The 18,704-nt window shown below is 39.8% G+C and overlaps 1 protein-coding gene across 1 annotated transcript; it reads left to right on the top strand.

Moving 5' to 3' along the window:
- The first annotated feature begins 1,545 nt into the window (after nt 1-1,545).
- LOC122656488 lies at nt 1,546-17,704 on the top strand. The gene is made up of 3 exons (XM_043851029.1): nt 1,546-2,045; nt 3,468-4,600; nt 16,956-17,704. Exons 1-3 carry the CDS (start codon nt 1,703-1,705, stop codon nt 17,037-17,039), a joined length of 1,560 nt encoding a protein of 519 aa, XP_043706964.1. The 5' UTR covers nt 1,546-1,702; the 3' UTR covers nt 17,040-17,704.
- Nucleotides 17,705-18,704: the final 1,000 nt, after the last annotated feature.

Raw genomic sequence — 18,704 nt, 5'->3', positions numbered from 1 at the left:
GGAGTTAAACGAGACAGAAGATTGATGCAATTCTTGTGATTTTGTAATAAATTGAAAATACTGTTTGAGGATTTGGAATATTGTAGTTTTAAAAATGATGTTTTTTTTTTTCTTAGGCTTTAAATTTTTGTGTGTAATGTATCTCCGGATATTGTCATTATGGTAGATGTTTTCATTTTAATTTTAAATAAAGTTTAGTTAAGTAATGATATTTCTGTAATAATTCATTAATTTGGTAAAATGTGTTTAAGAATAGATTTTACCAAACGGATTTGTATTGTTTTTCTGTTCTTTAAATGTTTCTGGAATAAGTTTACCAAACACCATTTTAGAGCCTAGAAACATGTTTCTAGCATAGAAATAGAAAAAAATGATAAAGACACAAAACACCTGTTTTGGAACAGAAGTGTTACCAAACGGACTTTAAGTGTGATCCATACAAGTTTTCAACGTTACCAGACAATATTTCAGGACCCATAAACACTAAAAAATACAAAAACTCATAAAACTGAATCAGACTCAGAAACACTAAAAAAACACAGAAACAATGCGATACAAACCCTTAATTACATTCCAAATGCTAATGCTGTTCCAAGTCTATTCTAGAATTAAATTCCTGAAATGTTTTCCCAAGCGATGGTCTTGTTCTCAAAAAGCATGGGATCAGAAAAGTCAATTCCACTTGGAGCACGTTTGGTAACGTTTTTCAGCGGTTTTTCATTCTAAAAGAACAAAAACAAGGCCATTTCATGTTCAGGAAAACGAGTCATTTTTCTGGTCTGAAAGAACAAACTGGCTTAAAAAAGAACGAATTTCGTTCTTTACAGATCGTACACGGTCTGTAAAGAACGAGAACGACTTTATCGAGGGAAAAATGTGAAAACCCATGATTAGGTTGGCTTTCCAACATTTGAGGGATTAGGAGCTTCATACGCCGCTGCGGTTAGAAGGGGAAGAGAAGGAAACCTGCAACAATCATTCGATCCTCAAGGTACTCTCATCTCTCTCTCGCTCTCTCTTCCTCACTCTCTATCTCGTGCTCTCCTTCTCTCAGTCTCTCTCAGTCTCTCAGTCTCTGTCTCGCTCTCTCCATCGCTCTCTCTCGCAGTCTCTGCAGCTCCGTCTCTCTCTCTCTCTCTCTCTATTTGTCTTGCTCTCTCTCTCTCTCTCTCTCTCTCTCGTTCGTCTCTGTTCTGTGATGTTTGTTATGGTTTTGGAAAGCCATATCTGACACATGACATGCTTTCTTCTTCTTCTGAAAGTGTTTTCTTTATGATTGGGTCTCTACATAGTGACTGTTTCAGGTCGCTTCAAATTGGATAAACAAATGGATTAATGATTTTGTTGATTTAGCGCTTAGCTACTACTATATATTAATTTGCTTTTTGTAAAGCAGTGGTTTCTTTTCTCTAGACTCAGTGTGTTTTTAAAGTTATTACTCAATTTTTTCCCCGTGTGATGTGATTTTCTTGATCCTTTCAGATTGTTTGTCCTATGTTGTTATTTAATCTTTCAGTTTTGCTTTCTGGGTTTGTCGGTATGTTCCAATTAGGTTGTTAATGACAGTGAATTAATTTATTTTAGCTATAAAGAAGATTGGGCGGTGAAAGGGGTTTCCGTGTGGAGTTCGTATGCATCTTTTCCTTGTGCCGTTTGGCAGGGTTTAGGAGTTGGGGTGGAAAAATAAGCGACTGGATTTACGATGGTTCAGTTATTCCTATCCGAACCACTGTGCAATGATAATGGAGTTAGTGATGTTGCTAAACAGAGATTATCTCTTTTGAAGAAATTAGAATCCATTATCTGGACATTGATTGCATCTAGTGGCCGCTCTGAGGCTCGTTTATGGCTTTGCAACACCATATCATGTATAAGTTCAATCACTCCCAATCAGCAGTGCAATGTATTTGTTAACTTATTGAGTTCTAAGCAGCCAAAGCGGGCTCTTGCGGCACAACTCTTGAAGCTGATCTTTGAAAAGAGGCCACAAAAAACTGGGAAAATTATAGCCAAGAAAAGTTACATGGTGGAGAAATTCTTTAAAGGTAATCTTTAAACTTCATTCATTGAATTCTCTTGCTAAAATATTTGAACTTCATTTGCATCTCATGACCTCTTTAATTATGTAGTCTGCAGTTTCTTCATGTACAGTACTGTTTTTACTTGATTGAGGTAGCTTGCTGGGTTAGAGAATGGTAATTGTAGTCGTACCTTTGCGTCATTGAGTATGGTGGTCTTTGATTTGAGATGTGGAATTATGAATAGATGATTTTGCTTTCAGATGAATAGGGGACTCTCTGGATTGACCAGGTATAGTTTCACATCCCAACTAAAACCTACCCCCTCTTCTGTTGGACTTTCCCCTTGAACTATCAGCAGGAAAAGCATTGTAAAAAATATTGACTTTCCAAAAATTTTTTTTGGTTGCTTTATTTAGGATTAGAAACTGCAGAAAATATACTAAGATGAAGATGAAAAGGATAGATATAAGCAAGGAACAAAACATAATTGCACAAAAGAGTGCTATGATTAACAAACTACGTCCTAGGTGACACTAAAGCACCCACTACCGCTTTCTTTAAACCCTTGACATGTTGAACTGCTTTTGGGCTAAAATTTTCCCCGAATAGAGGGTGATCTTGGCTTCCTGTGGACTCTCTTCAAGTGGCAATTAAGGGCCTGCATGATAACACTTCTGTTTCTGGGCCATGCTTCTATTCCAGAAATGACTTTTTTTTTGTATTTCTATTACTGGGACAAATTTCTGGACAAAAAAACGTGTTTGGATACATATTTACCCTATTTTTTGCACAAATTAATTTTGGGGAAAAGGGGCTGCCATTAAATTCGAATCTTGCACTAATTCACTGAAAGCCAGCAAATGATCGATGTAGATACTTTGTAATACTCCACAATACCTTGATACAACGAAGGACTGAAGCTTTTCGGCTAAAAATTCAGTTTTCTCAGCCTCCACAGAGGTTTTGTTCGAAACGCAGGTAAGAGTCAAAATTTCAAATTAAAATTCGACATTTTGATTTCGTATATATATACATTATATAATGCTATTATAATATTTTGCCGAAACAACTGATATGTTTCAGTCATTTCGGCATTTTGGCCAAAATTTCGGTCAGAACTTTGTTATCTTCCTGATGCGCATAGTGTTTGTTTCGAGCCAGCTCGAAACTGAAATATTTTACAAAATTTCGGTCATTTTGACTCAAATTTCGAACAATGCTTGGATGTCAGGCCAGTTTTAAGCAAATAGGTCTTGGGTCCTACTACCATACACGTGCATCATATGTATCTTCTAATCTTGTATAATGTTAGAGCTTGACAGTTTCCATCATTCATACAAAATTTGTACTTCTCTGGAATCTCTTCTTCAATTTTCCCATTTTGTTATGTCTTAAATGCGGTTAGATGGAGTCTAAAAAATTCTGTTGATAATTGTCATAATACAGGAAATCCACGACGTATATTGCTTTGGTTCGATAATTTTTCCCACAGTGGTAAAATTGGACACAGAAAGGGTTCTCGGGCGCTATCCCAGTTTGCTTTTGTGAATCGGGACATCTGTTGGGAGGAGCTTGAGTGGAAGGGAAAACATGGTCAGTCACCTGCAATGGTTGCCACAAAGCCTCATTACTTTCTTGATTTGGATATTCAGCGAACAGTGGAGAATTTCCTTGAAAATGTGCCAGAGTTTTGGTCTTCAGATGAGCTCGCAGAATCATTAGAAGATGGTGAGATTCTGCACATAGATACTAATTTTTTTGTGGATTATTTTGTTGATTTGATGTATAAGGAGGATTCTGCAGAAGTATGGCAACTGATAAACGAGTTCTTGAAAGAGGAGTCATTCTCTGTTCTCTGTCACCATCTTCTCATTGTTCTAGAAGAGCGGGATCTTTGTGCTTTCTTGGGCTTAATTGGTGAAATGTTTTCCCCTAGAATGGATTCCAAGGAGTTCGGTCACCCATCCTATTGGCTAGAAATTATATTATCTAGGTGCAATGGTTGTGTACCTATTGAGGACTTACTCTTATTAAATGCGGCTATCAATCAAGGCCGTGCGCTTATACGGCTTATTCAAGATGAGGAGGAGGAACAAAAAGGAAAAATCAAGGATCTTGTTTTCCAGATCTGTGCAACCTCGACCATCATCAATCTTTGGGCCTCACTCATGAAAGAATTCTTGAGGATGAAGAAGGCAGAAGTGCTAAAATGGCTGGGGCTTCAGGCTTGGGTTCTGCACTATAGATTATTGGAGGAATGTAAGAATCCTGAATCATGGGAAGCACTCTTTATGGAAAACGGAATAGTTTTCCGCAAGTCTGATAGTTATGACTTGCTTTCTCCCGAGGCATTCTTGGAGGAAAGTGGATCTGATTTGGAATGTGGTGGTTCAATTAGAGTTAGGAGAAAAAAGAAAGCAACAACAAGACAGAAAAAGAGGAAAAGGGATTATTGTCTTGATGTAGACAATGACAACGAACTGGTAGATTTTGATTTAACAGGTGGACGGCAGGATTTGCAATCTAGAACTGGAAATTGGTTGCTCTCTACTGATGATTTCTCTTCTTCATGGAATACTGTATGTATTCCTACCCTTAACTTACTATCTAATATGCAACTTGTATACAATTTGCCCTTTTTCATGAGATTCTGCTAGAATACCTTCTTGGGATTTTCTCTTTGACTCGGGGGGTATATTTTGGTGCTACAGTTTCTCTTTATGATAACAAGTTTCTGTAATGATCATGTATTTGATAACTCACCATATGCTTGTCAGTTGAGAGGATAATGATGTTAAGGTAAATTCATTATAAATAACTGGCAGAATTTGCTCCAGGCCTCTGGAAAATTAAAAAAAAAAAGAAAAAAGTATATGAGAAGAGAAGCTATCTAAAGTTGCAGCTGATGCTAGCTACTGTTTGCCTTTTTGATTGGTTCACAATGGTTCTGCTGTGTGCCATTTGGATTAGTCATTGCTTTAGTGATGACACAATGTTAAAGGAGTTAATTTTTGTTTTTTAATTAGAATAATAGTATCTTCTATATTTATTACACTTTGCAACTTGAAAGAAAAATCAATTGAAAGATTGGCTGAATTTAAGGTTAACATGAGTGTGGGGCCAAATGTTATCTAAGTTAAGTTTAGGCTGTTGAATTGTAACCTCCGTCTCTAATATGTCCACTTATCGAGGTTGTCAGTGTTTTGAAAGCAATGCAGTTACATTCTCTATTTTGTCATGTCAGAACATGCCTATTAGTAATTAATATATGTACTATTTTTCATTACGACGTAATGCACATCAACATGGTTATTTCTGTGTGTTGGCCTGGACACAGACGCCCAACCAAAACCTCCCCCCTCCCCCCCCCAAAAAAAAAAAAAAAAAAAAGAAAAGAAAAAGAAAAAGAAATATATACACTCCTTAGATAGATACTCAACAGTAAACCAAGCCAAGGATTAAAGTATCAGTACTGAGGGATCTACCGCCATATTTGTAAGCCATTTCTAAGATCTTTATCAATGGACACACTTGGATGCAGTGGTGAACTTAAGATAGTGGATTTGCTCAAGAAATGTGTAGAAGTCCTAATGATCTGCAACTTTAGCGTCAATGATTCCTCCGGAGGTTGATGAAACATATCTAGATCTTTGCTAAGGCCATAAAACTTATTATAATAGCAGTACATTATGAAAGTTTTTAATTTAATAGGGGTTGAATATCTGATTATACAATTCGGTTTTCTGATCATGTGAGATTATTGTTTGATTGTAACCCTTTTACTTGACTGATGGAGTTCTGAAGACTTATATCTGTAAGAAGAAGAAGTCCAAGCACTCTAAGTAGTAGTTTAGTCTTTAGTAGTTTTCTATACTTAGTTTTATTTTCATGTTATTGTGTTTTAAATTGAACCACTGTAAAGCTGGTTTGAACCAGTGGTTCAATTTAAGTGAATTAAGTAAATTTCTTTTATTTGTTTTAGTGGTCATGTGACAATGTACGTGTCCCACTCCTCTCCATGGTTTTGAGGGAGGAGATGCTGTTGTAATAGAGTCGGCCGGGGGGTGTGTGTGGTTTCCCACTCCTAGGCTGAATAGGAATTGGCCTTAGGCCCTTTAAATAAAGAACACCTCTTTACCTCACAATTTTGAAAATTCAACTCTTAAGCTGCTGTTGCAGCTTGTCTTCTCCAAGGAGAATTGTCTTGTGTTTGATCAAGGCTGATGGAATCGGTGTTTGATCTGATTGACACCTTGCGTGGGAAGCCTGGGTGGTTCGAGATTAGATTTATCTTCTTCAATTCACTGTTCTACATTCAAGTTCTGGTTCAAGCATTGGTTTCAAGGACTGTTCTACATCAACAAAGCTGTTCAAGACTATTATTTTTGAGTGAATTAAAATTCATTACCAAAGAGATAAAATACAAGGGAACCCCAGAATACGGGAAGGGGGGGGGGGAGAGGAGAAAAAACAACCAACAAAACAGAGGGCATACAGGCCCAACTAATGGGGGGATAACATAGAAGAGGGGAGGCCCTAGGTGGCAATAATATGCCTGTTCCTAGGGGAAGAAACCCAAGAAGAAGAGGAAGAGGGGGGGGTTGGGATTTAGTGCTAACTTCAAAGGAGATGGAGTATCAAATCTACCTGTAGGATCTAGAGTTGGAAGTCCATCTTCTACTGTTGCACTCCATCCAAATATGAGAAATAGTAGCTCCAAAAGCAAGCTTTCCAATTCTGTCACAAAGGGAATTGCCCCTGAAGGTCATGTCGATCCACACTCATTCTCTTTGAAAAGGGATAGTTCTTCTTCTTCTAGGCCAACATTTGCGAAGAACTCCATACCAAATAGCGGAAGAGAACTGGCAGTCAAAAAATAGGTGCTCTATAGATTCAATGCCATTCAAACAAAGACAGCAGGTTGGAGAGACTGATTTGTTTAAGATTATTCTTCATTAAACAAGTAAGTTTGAGTCAAAAGCCCACCCCTAACAACTCTCTTCTTCTCCTCTAGAACACCCATAACCTGCACAACATAACCCAACTAACAAAACACTACCAATTCTTGACTGAGTGCTCTTCAGCCCACTTGGAAAACTTGATCCAAGGCTGGTTACATGCTGCCCAGCCAAACCCTAATTACTCCACTCTTTCCTCTTTCAAAACCCTAACTCTAGACTCCATAACTTGCTTCCGATTCTGTCCAGCAGTCTTAGACTTGTTATGTGTTAACGAGACCTTCGGTGGAAGACTCCCATACGTCATCTAACCCTAACCCTATCATCAAGTCCTAAACCTCACTAAACACTAACCCTAAATTTGACTTTCCATTGGTTTAGCCGTAGCTGAATCTCCCTTTGAAGTACAGATCCTGGTTTGTATTCTAGTCTGATTATCTTCAACCTAGAACTACATTATTGACCCACAATGTTTATAAACTCATCTTTTGTGGTATCATTATATGGTCAGAATATTCAGCCTAGAAGATTCCAATCCAAATTTTTTACTTTATCTTGGTTCGAATGGATGTAGTTGATATGGCATCAATCTTATTGGTGTATCATATTGTTGGTTAGAATAAAGCAAAAATCATCATTTTATTGTCTCATTTTGTATCAGGCAACTCTTTATGTCTGTTTTCTCCTCCCTCCCTTTTTTTAACAGAAATCGTTTTAGGTTTTTTCAGTGGAGAGGGGAGAAACTCATGGATTTTTTTTTTGTTTTTTGTGGGGGTGGATCTTTGGGCTCAATCATAACTAAAGAAGGTGATATAGAGGATGATGTTTCACAGAGAATTAAAATAGGATGGATGAAGTGGAGACGTTTGGAGTGTTGTGTGGTTGACTCATACCTTTAAAACTTGCAGAAAAATTTTATATGACAGTCATACAACCGGTTATGATGTATGATACGGAATGTTGGGCAGTTATGAGGCATCATTTAGATAAACTCAGTGTAGCAGAGATGAGGATGTTGAGAGGGATGTGTGGCAAAACTAGGAAGGATAAAGTAAAGAGTGATCGTATTAGACATGATTTGGGAGTAGCTCCGATACATGAGAAACTATGAAAAAATCATTTTGGATGGCATGGCCATGTTCAACGGAGACCTTTGGATGCTCCAGTACAGAGGAGTAATTCGATTCTGAGCGAAGGAACTAAAAGATCCAGGGGCAGACCTAAAATGACCCTAGACCCTAGGAGAAGTGGTGCAGAAAGACAAGCATAACTTTGGCCTTGTATCAAGTATGACCTTGAATACAGTTGATTGAAGGGCAAGGATCCCTGTAGCCAACCCCATTTAGTTGGGATAAGGTTTTTTTGGTGAATAAAAAATCTATTATCAAAGCGAGTGAAAAGGGGGGGGGGGGGAGGGGGAATATACAAAGGAGAGAGAGAGGGGGTGGAGAACAATACAAGCCCGAGACAAAATTAAGAGGGGGACTGGGGCCGTAAAAGAGTATTGTCTAAACCCAGGAATCAACAATATGCCTGTTCCTTGGGGTGTCACAAAAGGGCTTTTGGGGAAGTAAACTAAGCTTTGAGGAAACATCTGAAGAGATGGCTTTCCAAATCAAGTCAAAAGATCAGGAATTGGAGGTCCATCTCCTAAGGTTCATCTCCATCCAAATGTGGTTAAGAGCAGCGCCAAACACAAGCTTGCCAACAGTGTCACAGATAGAACAGCCAGGATAAGTCATGACCAGCCAGAACCACTCTCTCTCAAAGGGGAGGGGTCTCCTGTTGCGAGGCCAAATAAATGATAGGGCTTTTTTCCATATGGGAGAGGAAAAGGGGCAGGCAAAGAAGAGGTGGTCAATGTCTTCGGAACCGCTCCAGCAAAAGATGCAAGAAGGGGAACCAAGGATTCTACGGTGAAGGAGGAAGGCTTGGGTGGGAAGGCAAAGGTTGAGGGTTCTCCAGGCCAAGAAGCTATGGCAAGGGGTGTGACCTTTGAACCAGACTAGCTTGTGCCAGAGGACAGTAGGGGCATGGGTCCTAACAAAGTTCTAGGCAGATTTAAAGCTAAAAAGGCCATTGGGGGAGGGGAGCCAAATAAACTTGTCTGCATGAGAAGGGGGAGGGGAGGGGAGGGGAGGGGGTAGGGGGGAGGGGGGGGGAAGGGAGTGCCAGATCTGGGAGAGGATGGGGGGAAGGGGGGAGGGGGGACCAGAAACCATGAGAGATAATGGAGGAGAGGGGGGCAGACTTAGGGATTCCAGAGTAGTAAATTGATTTCGCTCCAAAGAAATTGTAAAGGACACCATTGGGATGCCAGGGGTCAAGGCAGAGGGAGATGGAGGATCCATCAACAATAGAAGAGGAAGTGGCTCTAAGAGCCAACGGGGGGAGATGGAGGATCTTGCGCCAGACCCAGGAGGAATCCGAATGGGTGGGGACAGTCCAAATTGAGTCATTTTTGAGGAGATGGGAGTAAACCTAATGAACCCAGATGGAGTCATGCTTAGAGGAGATTTTCCTAATAAGCTTCAGAATACCCGCAGTATTGGCATCTCAGATACAATGGATGCCGATGCCTCCTTCAGATTTGGGAAGGTAGATGAATTTCCAGCTGACTAGGGGGAGGAATTTGGAGGTTTCCTTCCCTTTCCAGAGGAAGCACAGAAGAGGTTCTCAATGGCTTTAATGGTGGATTTGGGAACACCAAAGATTCCACATCAATAAATATAAGAAGATTGAAGAATCAATCTGATGCATTCAAGCCTACCAGCGTAGGGGAGAAGTTTGTCTTTCCAGAGTTGGAGACGCTTGCGGATATTGTCGAGCATGGGGGTGTAGTGGTGGCTGGAAAGCCTAGTGGGGATGAGAGGGAGGCCTAGGTATTTCACTGGGAGGGAGGCCAGGGAGAAGCCCGTCAAGCGAAGGAGGGTGTCTCTATCAGAATCAGAGACACCAGAGAGAAAGAGCTTGGATTTAAGAAGGTTGATTCTGAGACCGGAGAGACTCTCGAAAAGGTGAAGGGAAGACATGATGGCAGAGATAGAAGAGGGAGAGGCTTTGGAGAAGATCATAAGATCGTCCATAAAGGCCAGATGGGAAAGATTGAGATGCTTGCATATGGGAATAGGGGAGATAAGGTGAAGGTTAGTTTTGGCTTGGATGCTCCTCGAAAGGACTTCTAGGGCTAGAGAGAAGAGGAGAGGAGAGAGGGGGCAGCCTTGGCGAATTCCAACTTGAGAGTGGAAGAAGCCAGCTGGGGATCCATTGACGATGACAGAGAATGAGGGGGAGGAGATGCAGGCATAAATCCATCTGATGAAAGCCAGGGGATAGCCCATCTGGGAGAGCACATCGCAGATGAAGTCCCATCGGAGGGAATCAAAAGCTTTGTGAAGGTCGATCTTCATGAGGGAAGCGGGCGAGTGGGATTTTTGGTCAAAACCATGCACGATTTCAGAGCAGAGGATGATGTTGTCCGCAATGCTCCTGCCAGAGATAAAAGCAGATTGGATGGGGCTGACCAAAGAAGGGATGACTAACTGGGATAAGGTTGATTTGTTGTTGTTGTGGTGGTGGTGGTTTTGACAGAGGATCTTTCCCTCTCTTTGGGCAGCAGAATATTGAGTATTGGAGGTTCTTTATCCCTTTCCCCCTCTCAATGGATGCAAAATATTGGAGCTTCCTCACTGTTCTTGTCAATTGATAAAAGTAAATAGTGGAACAAGTAATGGTGTACAGCAACAACAACATTAAGTCCTCAACCAGAGGGACCAAAACAGAATAGTTACAATTGTATAATCTCTCAACTGTTAGGAAGAGTATCATTTTCCAACACAGAACAGTTACAACTGTATAATCTCTCAACTGTTACAATGAACTTCTTTCCCATAACAAATCCTGTGATGGACTATACTTTGCTGGGCCAATTCGTCGGCCGCTTCATTTTCACTTCCAGGCTTCCATTGGAACTGAACCTGTGAGTTTCAACATGAAGCAGCGATCGAACTTGAAAAACCACTCTACTTAGTGGTTCCGGTTTTGCCTGGTTTTCTCCTCAGAAACTGTACACCAGACTACCAGAGTCTTTTTGGTTTACCGCTGGTCTGGTTCTAAAAAATATGGTTCTGCTGAAAGCAATATAGTGCCAAAATTCCTCAGTTGGGTTATGCATCCGTCTAATCACATTGGCTGAATAATCATCTTCAATTATAGCTCATCTGGAACCCTTTTAATTAGAAAAGATATCCTAACTTTTAGTGCCAAAAATGCTGCCCTTTTGAGTTGCCTTCCCCCCGGGGACCTGAAAAATCCCAAACAAAGTAGCATTTCATTTTCTTATTACATTCCCCTACAGCTGATGGTCTTGGGACCTAGATTACTTAAAGAAAAAATTCTACATTCAACAAACTAAGTCCTCTGGTGGCAGCTGCTATGTAATTATTTGCCTGTTCCATCGCCTTGAAGAGACCAAGGGACACATCCCTGTATAGCTGACCAGCTGGAGTGTTATTGGATAACTTATACACTGCTTCCCATTCAAAACTTGATTCTCTCTATTACCATGTTAATATCAGCAATTTGATGATATCGAAATAACTTATCCACTGCTTCCCAAGAGATCAAGGGGCTCAAATCCCTATGAGTTGTTTCAAGCCTTTTATTGGCCAATTAAGTGGGTAGTTTCATTACTAGTTGGTTTAGGCTATTTTTAGTCATGTTAGGAGTTAGATTTTGAGGGTATATATACATCCTATCATAATTATCTGTCCTACCTATCTTTAGATTTCATACTGTAGTTTCTGTTATTCAACTCTCTTAGATTCTGTTATTAGTTTCTGAACTTTCTGATCGATTTTAGAGTTCTAGATCTGCTACCTGAAGAACTTATTATTCTGTTATTGAATTTTGCCCAAACTTTGCAGGCTGAATCTGCTAATAGAATTGGGTAATCGATGTCCATTCTGAGATTTTTGTATTCTGTTATAAAGTATCTCTTGAATTTGGTTGTTCTAAGATCCTGCTGTGAACTAGTTTCTGCTTTAGCAATTCTGTCCTCGAGACTCTGCATTATTTGGTAATTGGTATCAGAGCCAATGGCAAAGCACCTGGGAACAGTAGCAGCGACACTGAATGCTACTACTAGGTGGGGTATACTGCAATGTTTTGTCCTATAATGATGAAGACAAATGCGGCTGTCAATACCATTGAAGAAGACGGTGATACAACTTAAGAATTTGATGACCATCCTCCAGATGAAGAGCGAGAGTTTGATGTTGATAAGGAGGAGGAAAAAGCCTATTGAGTTAATGTGGTGAGCAGAATTTTGTTGGCTGAAACTAAAGGAGAAGATTGATGGCGACATTTTATTTTCTACATGCGCATTTCACTGGAGTCCAAGCATATGAGGAAGAGGTATGGTGTCATTCAATCCGTATGAAGTTGATATATGTACTATTAGGCCGAACATATGACAATGACGTGTTGGTTGGAGGAAGAAAACATCAGTGCATCTTCAAGTTCATGGGAAAGTCTTATCAAATTCAATCCCATCAACATATCAACTGAGAAGGCAAGAAGGAAGGCTCTTTAGGCTAACAAAAAGCAGGAAGACAACGAGTACCACATGAAGAAGGGAAAGAAATTGTCAAAGAAAATGAGGCTGTGATAGATGACCTAATTTCTTTGATTGAGCTTGTAACAGTGGAATCAATGCACATATGATGTGGATTGTGAATGTGAAAAGAAGATAGCAATTGGAGAGGAATCAATGGATCAAGGTGACAATCTGATTCTTTGCAAGGCATAATGTTTTACTTCACTTCAAATGTTAGAACCTACCATTGAAAATGAAGTCGAAGAAATCAAAGAGGCCAGCAAAGACAGGGATGGGGTAATGATTGTGGGATCCAAGGAAGAGGATCAATACCAAGAAATTGAAGAATCACAAATTGATCAAGAAGGATTTGAGAGTTGCTGATTTAATTCTTATTGTTCGAGAGAGGCCAAAACTTTGTTTTAGGTTGAAAGTTGTTTATGTGGTTCTGATTTTTCAACAACCATAACCTTATCCCAACTAAATGGGGTCGGCTACATGGATCCGAAGAGGCCATGACAGTAATAGACATAAAAGCAGTAAAAAAAAATAATAATAATAAAAAATAAAAAATAATAAAAAAAATACTAAAGGAAAAAGTCTAAGCAGTAGTCAAAGCAGATCCCAGGAACATCCCCCTACGAGGGGTCGGCTACATGGGTCCTTGTCCTCCAAACAATTCTATCTGCGGTAGTTCTGATTTTTCATTAGTTCTAAACTCAAGGACAAGTTTTTTGAACAGGGGGAATTAATGCAGATATGTCACAAGAGTGGGCTTATTTAGTAGAAATATACCTTGGGTTAGGTTCTATACATGTTGGGCCTTTGGTCCAAGGGATTTTCATTGTAAAGAGCCACTTTACCTAGAATAAAGAATGGAGCTAGGATATGGGATTTACATTAGTAGTTAGTTTAGTTGCAGTCAGAATATGTGTTTTTTTAAGTCTTTTATTGATCAATTAAGTAGCTAGTTTTGATTACTAGTTGGTTTAGGCTATTTCTAGCCATGTTAGGAGTCAGATTTTGAGAGACTGTTCTGTTGGGAATTCAGTAGTGTGCTTGGTGGGTACAAGTGGGGCTTTGGTGGATTCCTATCTATCTTTCTAGATCACAAGCAGATTCTATCAACTTCCATACCCCGCAGCACCTCTGTTTCTTCATTCAATTCAATTCTATTGTTGTTTGCAAGTTGATATAAGAGACTACTTGATTGAAATGTTTGAAAACTCGGGTTTTGGTCTCATTTTGGCTTGATTGAAATCTGAAATCTCGGTCAAAATGGCCAAAATTTCTCCACAACAGTGCATTTTTTGCAGGTGAGTTTCGATTAGCCATTTCGGGGAGGAGGAGGGGCAAACGGCCATATTATGCTTTGATACTTCAGGAAAACCTTTGTTAGCCTATATAAACATATGTAGACCTTTATATTTCAAGAAAAGTAACACAAAGTGGTGTTTGGATTTGCACCCATGCTTGGCAGCATACACCAAACCCTATTGTATATACCTTATGTAAGATTTCGCCTATTCTACACATTGTTTTAGTATTAGAAGATAGAGAAGGCTTGTTTTAGTATTAGAAGACAGAAAAGACAAGTAAAACAAGTAAATTATGCACCATTAATGAAGAAACTTAATATTGATTAATTATGAAATGGTACAAAAGTACATGCAACATAGACTCGTAGACACCCAAGTCCAGACAATAACATACTTGGTGGTGATATATGAGTACAAAGTGGATCCCCTTAGGCCATCCTATTGCCTAATGACACAGACAGTTACGTGGCGGATTTGGCCCACTCATGCACTGATGGTGCTGACGTAAATTTCCCCCCAACTGTTTGACAAATGCAGCCCACGTCAAATCCAACAATGCTTCCTTCTGTGCTCTTCTTGAACCTAAAGTCCTCCAAGATAATGCCCCCTGCATTGTCTCCTCCATTGCCCCCTTTTGGTCCTTCCTTTCCAACTATGACCACTCCCCTAATGGTCATATTTGGATCCTTTGGGACCCCGCAAAAATTCATATCTCGTCCTCCTCCTCTTCCCAAATTCTGAACCTGCATTGTTCTCTCCTCAACCCCTCGTCATCTCTCTTCCTTTCGGTTGTTTATGCCCTCAACCGAGCTGCTGATCGTCTTCCTTTATGGAATGACCTGTCTCTCCTTCAGTCCTCAGTTGGCACCCTTCCTTGGGGTGTAGGAGGTGACTTCAATGTTGTTTGTTTCGGATCTGAAAAAATTGGTGGTCGCCCTCTTGATCTTCCCTCGGTCAATGCCTTTAATGATTATATTGACGATCTTGGGATCAATGATCTGAGATGGTCGGGTTCTCCCTTTACTTGGCACAATAGGAGAGTGGGGCCAGATAGAATTGCTTGTAAAATGATCGTTTCTCATTAATGATGCTTGGCTTTCCCTTTTCCCCAACTCTCATGCCTTCCTCCTCCCTAGTATGTCTGATCTTAGCCCTTGTCACTTTCTCATCCAACCCTACTCCTCCTTTGGCCCAAAGCCTTTCAAATTCTTTGACATGTAGACTTCCCATTCCCTCTTCCTCCCCACCGCTCATGAGGCTTGGTCCAAGCCTGTTCATTGCTTCTCTCTCCCTCTCCTTGCTTTTGCAAAAAAGCTTTGTAATAACAAAGCTGCTCTCAAAGTATGGAATACCTCCATCTTTGGTAATATTTCCTGCTAGCTTTCCTCTTGCCGTTCCAGTCTTTCCCTTGTCCAATCCCAGCTCCAGCTGGACATGCTCAACCCTCTGCTTGCTGAGGAAGAGAAAAGGCTCTCATCTGAGCTATCCTCTCTCTGCTCCCAAGAAGAGACTTTTCTCTGCCAGAAATCCCGCATTAAATGGCTTGAGCTTGGAGACTCCAATATGGCTTACTTCTATTGTTCTCTGAAAGCCCGCATTAAATGGCTTGAGCTTGGAGACTCCAATGCGGCTTACCTTAAACTGTTGAATGTGGCCAAATCTTCTCCAGCATACAGCAAACAATGTCGTTGGAGTGAGGTGGCAACCCCTAGCACCACATTCCAGCAGTGTGTAGAGGTGAGGTGGTAAAAATCAGGCCGAAATGTGGGTTTTCCTTCTTCCCGCAGAGAAAAGGGGTGAAATAGCTCATTTTTGGTCGAAATTTTGACCTAGCACATTCGAAACAGGGTATTGTTGAACCGTATTGCTGAACAATACGATATAGGGTTGAAATTTCGGAGAAACACCGAAATTTCAACCGAAACAGTGCCGATTCTCTGACTCTTATGGTATTTCGACTCAGCCACTTCAAAATTGCCAGAATTTCCAAAATTTCAGCGAGATTTTGCCGAATTGTTTAACCATGCTTGATTGTGCTCAGATTTCATACAGTATCAAGTTATTCAGTTCCCTGGGATTCTGTTATTAGTTTCTTAACTTTTTGATTGAGTTTAGAGTTCTAGATCTTATACCTGAAGTCCTTGTAGCACACGGACTCCTCTGACACTCATTATTCTGTTATTAGATTTAGCTCAAACGTTGCTGGCTGAATCTGCTAATGGAGTAGGATTAATTGATTGGAGCTTGGGTCCTTTCGGAGATTTTTGTGTTCTGTTTTGAAGTTTCTCTTTAATCTGGGTGTTGTAATATCCTACTGTGAACTAGTTTCTGCTTAACTATTCTGGCCTAAGACTGGTTTGCATTATTTCAACTTCAAGAGAAGATTTCGTGAAGGATTCGATGTATTGTTAACTCCGGGTGGGACAACTGCATTGTAATATTGTTGAAACGTCGTTTCATTTAAATTTTTCTCTCTTTTTCCATCCATTAGAAAAGAAAGAGGGTTTCCTTGAAACCCTCCAAATTAATATAGAATTTCTATTGGTTGAAATTTAGAGGAAATAACCTTCTTTCATTTTGTTGTGGATGATTCATGTGGCTGATGGTTCAATTATGCCTGAAATCACACAGTAATGCAGAGGAAAAGTAGAGTTCAGAAGAAGCCGAAAAATTGGGAAATGTAGAAAATTCTTTGAAAACAGTGTCAAACAAAAGGGAACATTAAAGGAGAAACCAGTGAAAGCATGGGTATCCAAACTACATCTATTGACTATGTTGAGAGAGTGCATGTGCATTGTAGTGTTGAGACTTACTGGGAAACTATACAGTTTCTTTCTACATGCTTTAAAAACTATCGAATACTGTATAGAAGAAAAATTATTATGGTGTGCCTGTATTTTGATACTTTGATTCTTTACATCATTTATAAGTTTTTATATTCTTCATATATTTGTTTTCAAATTTAACCCTTAGACTAATTTTCCTTATAGACGGCATATAGGATATACTTCTGGTGTATGTGTCGCAGTTTCCCTAATTTTTGTGCTGCCATGTTGTGTAGGTGGATTTGCCAGAGCACTTAGCTAAGCACTGCTTTTCTACATGGGTGAAATGTGTTTCTTGCCAAAGGAATTCTGTTGCTTAATCTTTTTTGCAATGGATTTAGTATCTAGATTATCAATGGTGGGATACTGCTGCTACCTCCTCCTTAGTTGGATGTTTGTAAGTGAAGCGTAAGGTTGGACTCTTTCTACTGTAACTGGAGTCTACAAATTCTTTGGGTTAAATGAGGTGGTATGCTGGGGAGAAGAGCAATTGAGGCAGCGCTTACCGTCACTGCAGCTGAAGATATATTACTGGTAAAATTTTTATCTTTGATCTTGTTCCTCACACCTAAGGTCAAGAACTATATCCTGTGGTCCATAAAGTTTATCTACCAGATGGTTAGGACATCCAGTTAAATTTAATGACCATCGAGATGTTGTGGATGGAACTCACACATTGAATGATAGGTCTTCCTACTACATGCTGTAGTCTGGATTATAGCCTACTAGAATTGGTCGGTAGATCGCATGGTCTTCCCACTGCATGTGGAAGTAAACATCTTCAGAAACTCTGTGCTCTTTGTAGAACTGGTTTTTGGACAAAACCATTTTGTATGTGGTTGCCTCCAATTTGCAGATTGGTGAGCATTGGTTGTAATGGCCTAGCTGATACCAATTCTTTATTCTATCAACTTGCTTCTGAACTTTAAGTGGGTGACATTAAAAGGTTAGTTTGTTCGTTTAAAAGAATTCACTTTTCAGTTTTCTTGGGTTTTGAGCTTTTACTGGCTTTGTATTTCAATGTGCAATGGGAATAAACTGTGCTACATCTGATTTATGCTTCCAGAAGGTTGATGTTTTTTCATGGATACTATGTTAGGATAGGGCATTTTACTTTGTTCTGCATGGTATACATCCTATTTATTTGCACTTCCTTTTGTTGGTTTTTGTTTTTTTGTGTTTTTTTATTTTGGGGAGGGGGGGGGGGGGTGTAGGGGATAGGAAATTTGGGATGCATCATCTGATGGGACCAATGTTTAGTTTCAAGTATGGATCTTAATGGATGATAAATGATGCACTATATTAGATAGTGGGATCACCTTGTCTCGTTGACTTTTTCACAAAGCATCAATTAGGTTGCAGCTTGACGCTTTACTATAGGCTCACATGGAAAATAGGTCTACAAAGTTTTCTACCAGCTGAACTGCCATGCGGCAGTAAAATAATGCCCATGCAAATAACCTGTATATACAGCACATGGGGAGATCTATCCCAAAATTAGTTAATCCTTTTTTACTTTATGTTGGGTCAAGACTAAAATGGTTTGGGACTCTCCTGTGAGGAGAATATAGGCCTGATGCAGAATTCTAGCAGAAAAAGAAGAAGAAAACTGCTGTCACACATCACACTGTCACAGCCAGTTTTCGAACTGCTGCTGAATCTATAGGCAGGCAAGAGACAGCCTAGCGAACTGAAACATCTTAGTAGCCAGAGGAAAAGAAAGCATAGATGATTCTCTTAGTAGCGACAAACAAAATGGGAGCAGTCGAAACTGTGAAAACGTGGTTGTGAGAGAGCAATACAAACATCGTGCTGCTGAATAGAGCACCCATTTTGCATAGATTAGGCATCTAGGCATTCCAACCCATTTTAGTGGAAAGACGTGCTATTTTTTTACATTCATAAGTTTGTAAGGGATTCAATGGTGGTGTCAGGCACCATGACAGCCACTAACCAGGTTCGAGGTTTTGGTTGAAACTGAAATT

Source organism: Telopea speciosissima, chromosome 3, assembly GCF_018873765.1.
Source record: "Telopea speciosissima isolate NSW1024214 ecotype Mountain lineage chromosome 3, Tspe_v1, whole genome shotgun sequence".
Taxonomy (NCBI): Eukaryota; Viridiplantae; Streptophyta; class Magnoliopsida; order Proteales; family Proteaceae; genus Telopea; species Telopea speciosissima.
The sequence above is the reverse complement of the archived record's forward strand: the minus strand, read 5'-3'. Positions and strand labels throughout refer to the sequence as shown.

What these genes read in the sequence shown, in the direction of transcription:
- LOC122656488 (XM_043851029.1), top strand. Translation starts at nt 1,703, where the DNA reads ATGGTTCAGTTATTCCTATCCGAACCACTGTGCAATGATAATGGAGTT. An exon ending in GGTGGAGAAATTCTTTAAAG is followed by an intron (nt 2,046 to 3,467) that starts GTAATCTTTAAA and finishes GTCATAATACAG; the next exon opens with GAAATCCACGACGTATATTG. An exon ending in TCTCTTCTTCATGGAATACT is followed by an intron (nt 4,601 to 16,955) that starts GTATGTATTCCT and finishes CATGTTGTGTAG; the next exon opens with GTGGATTTGCCAGAGCACTT.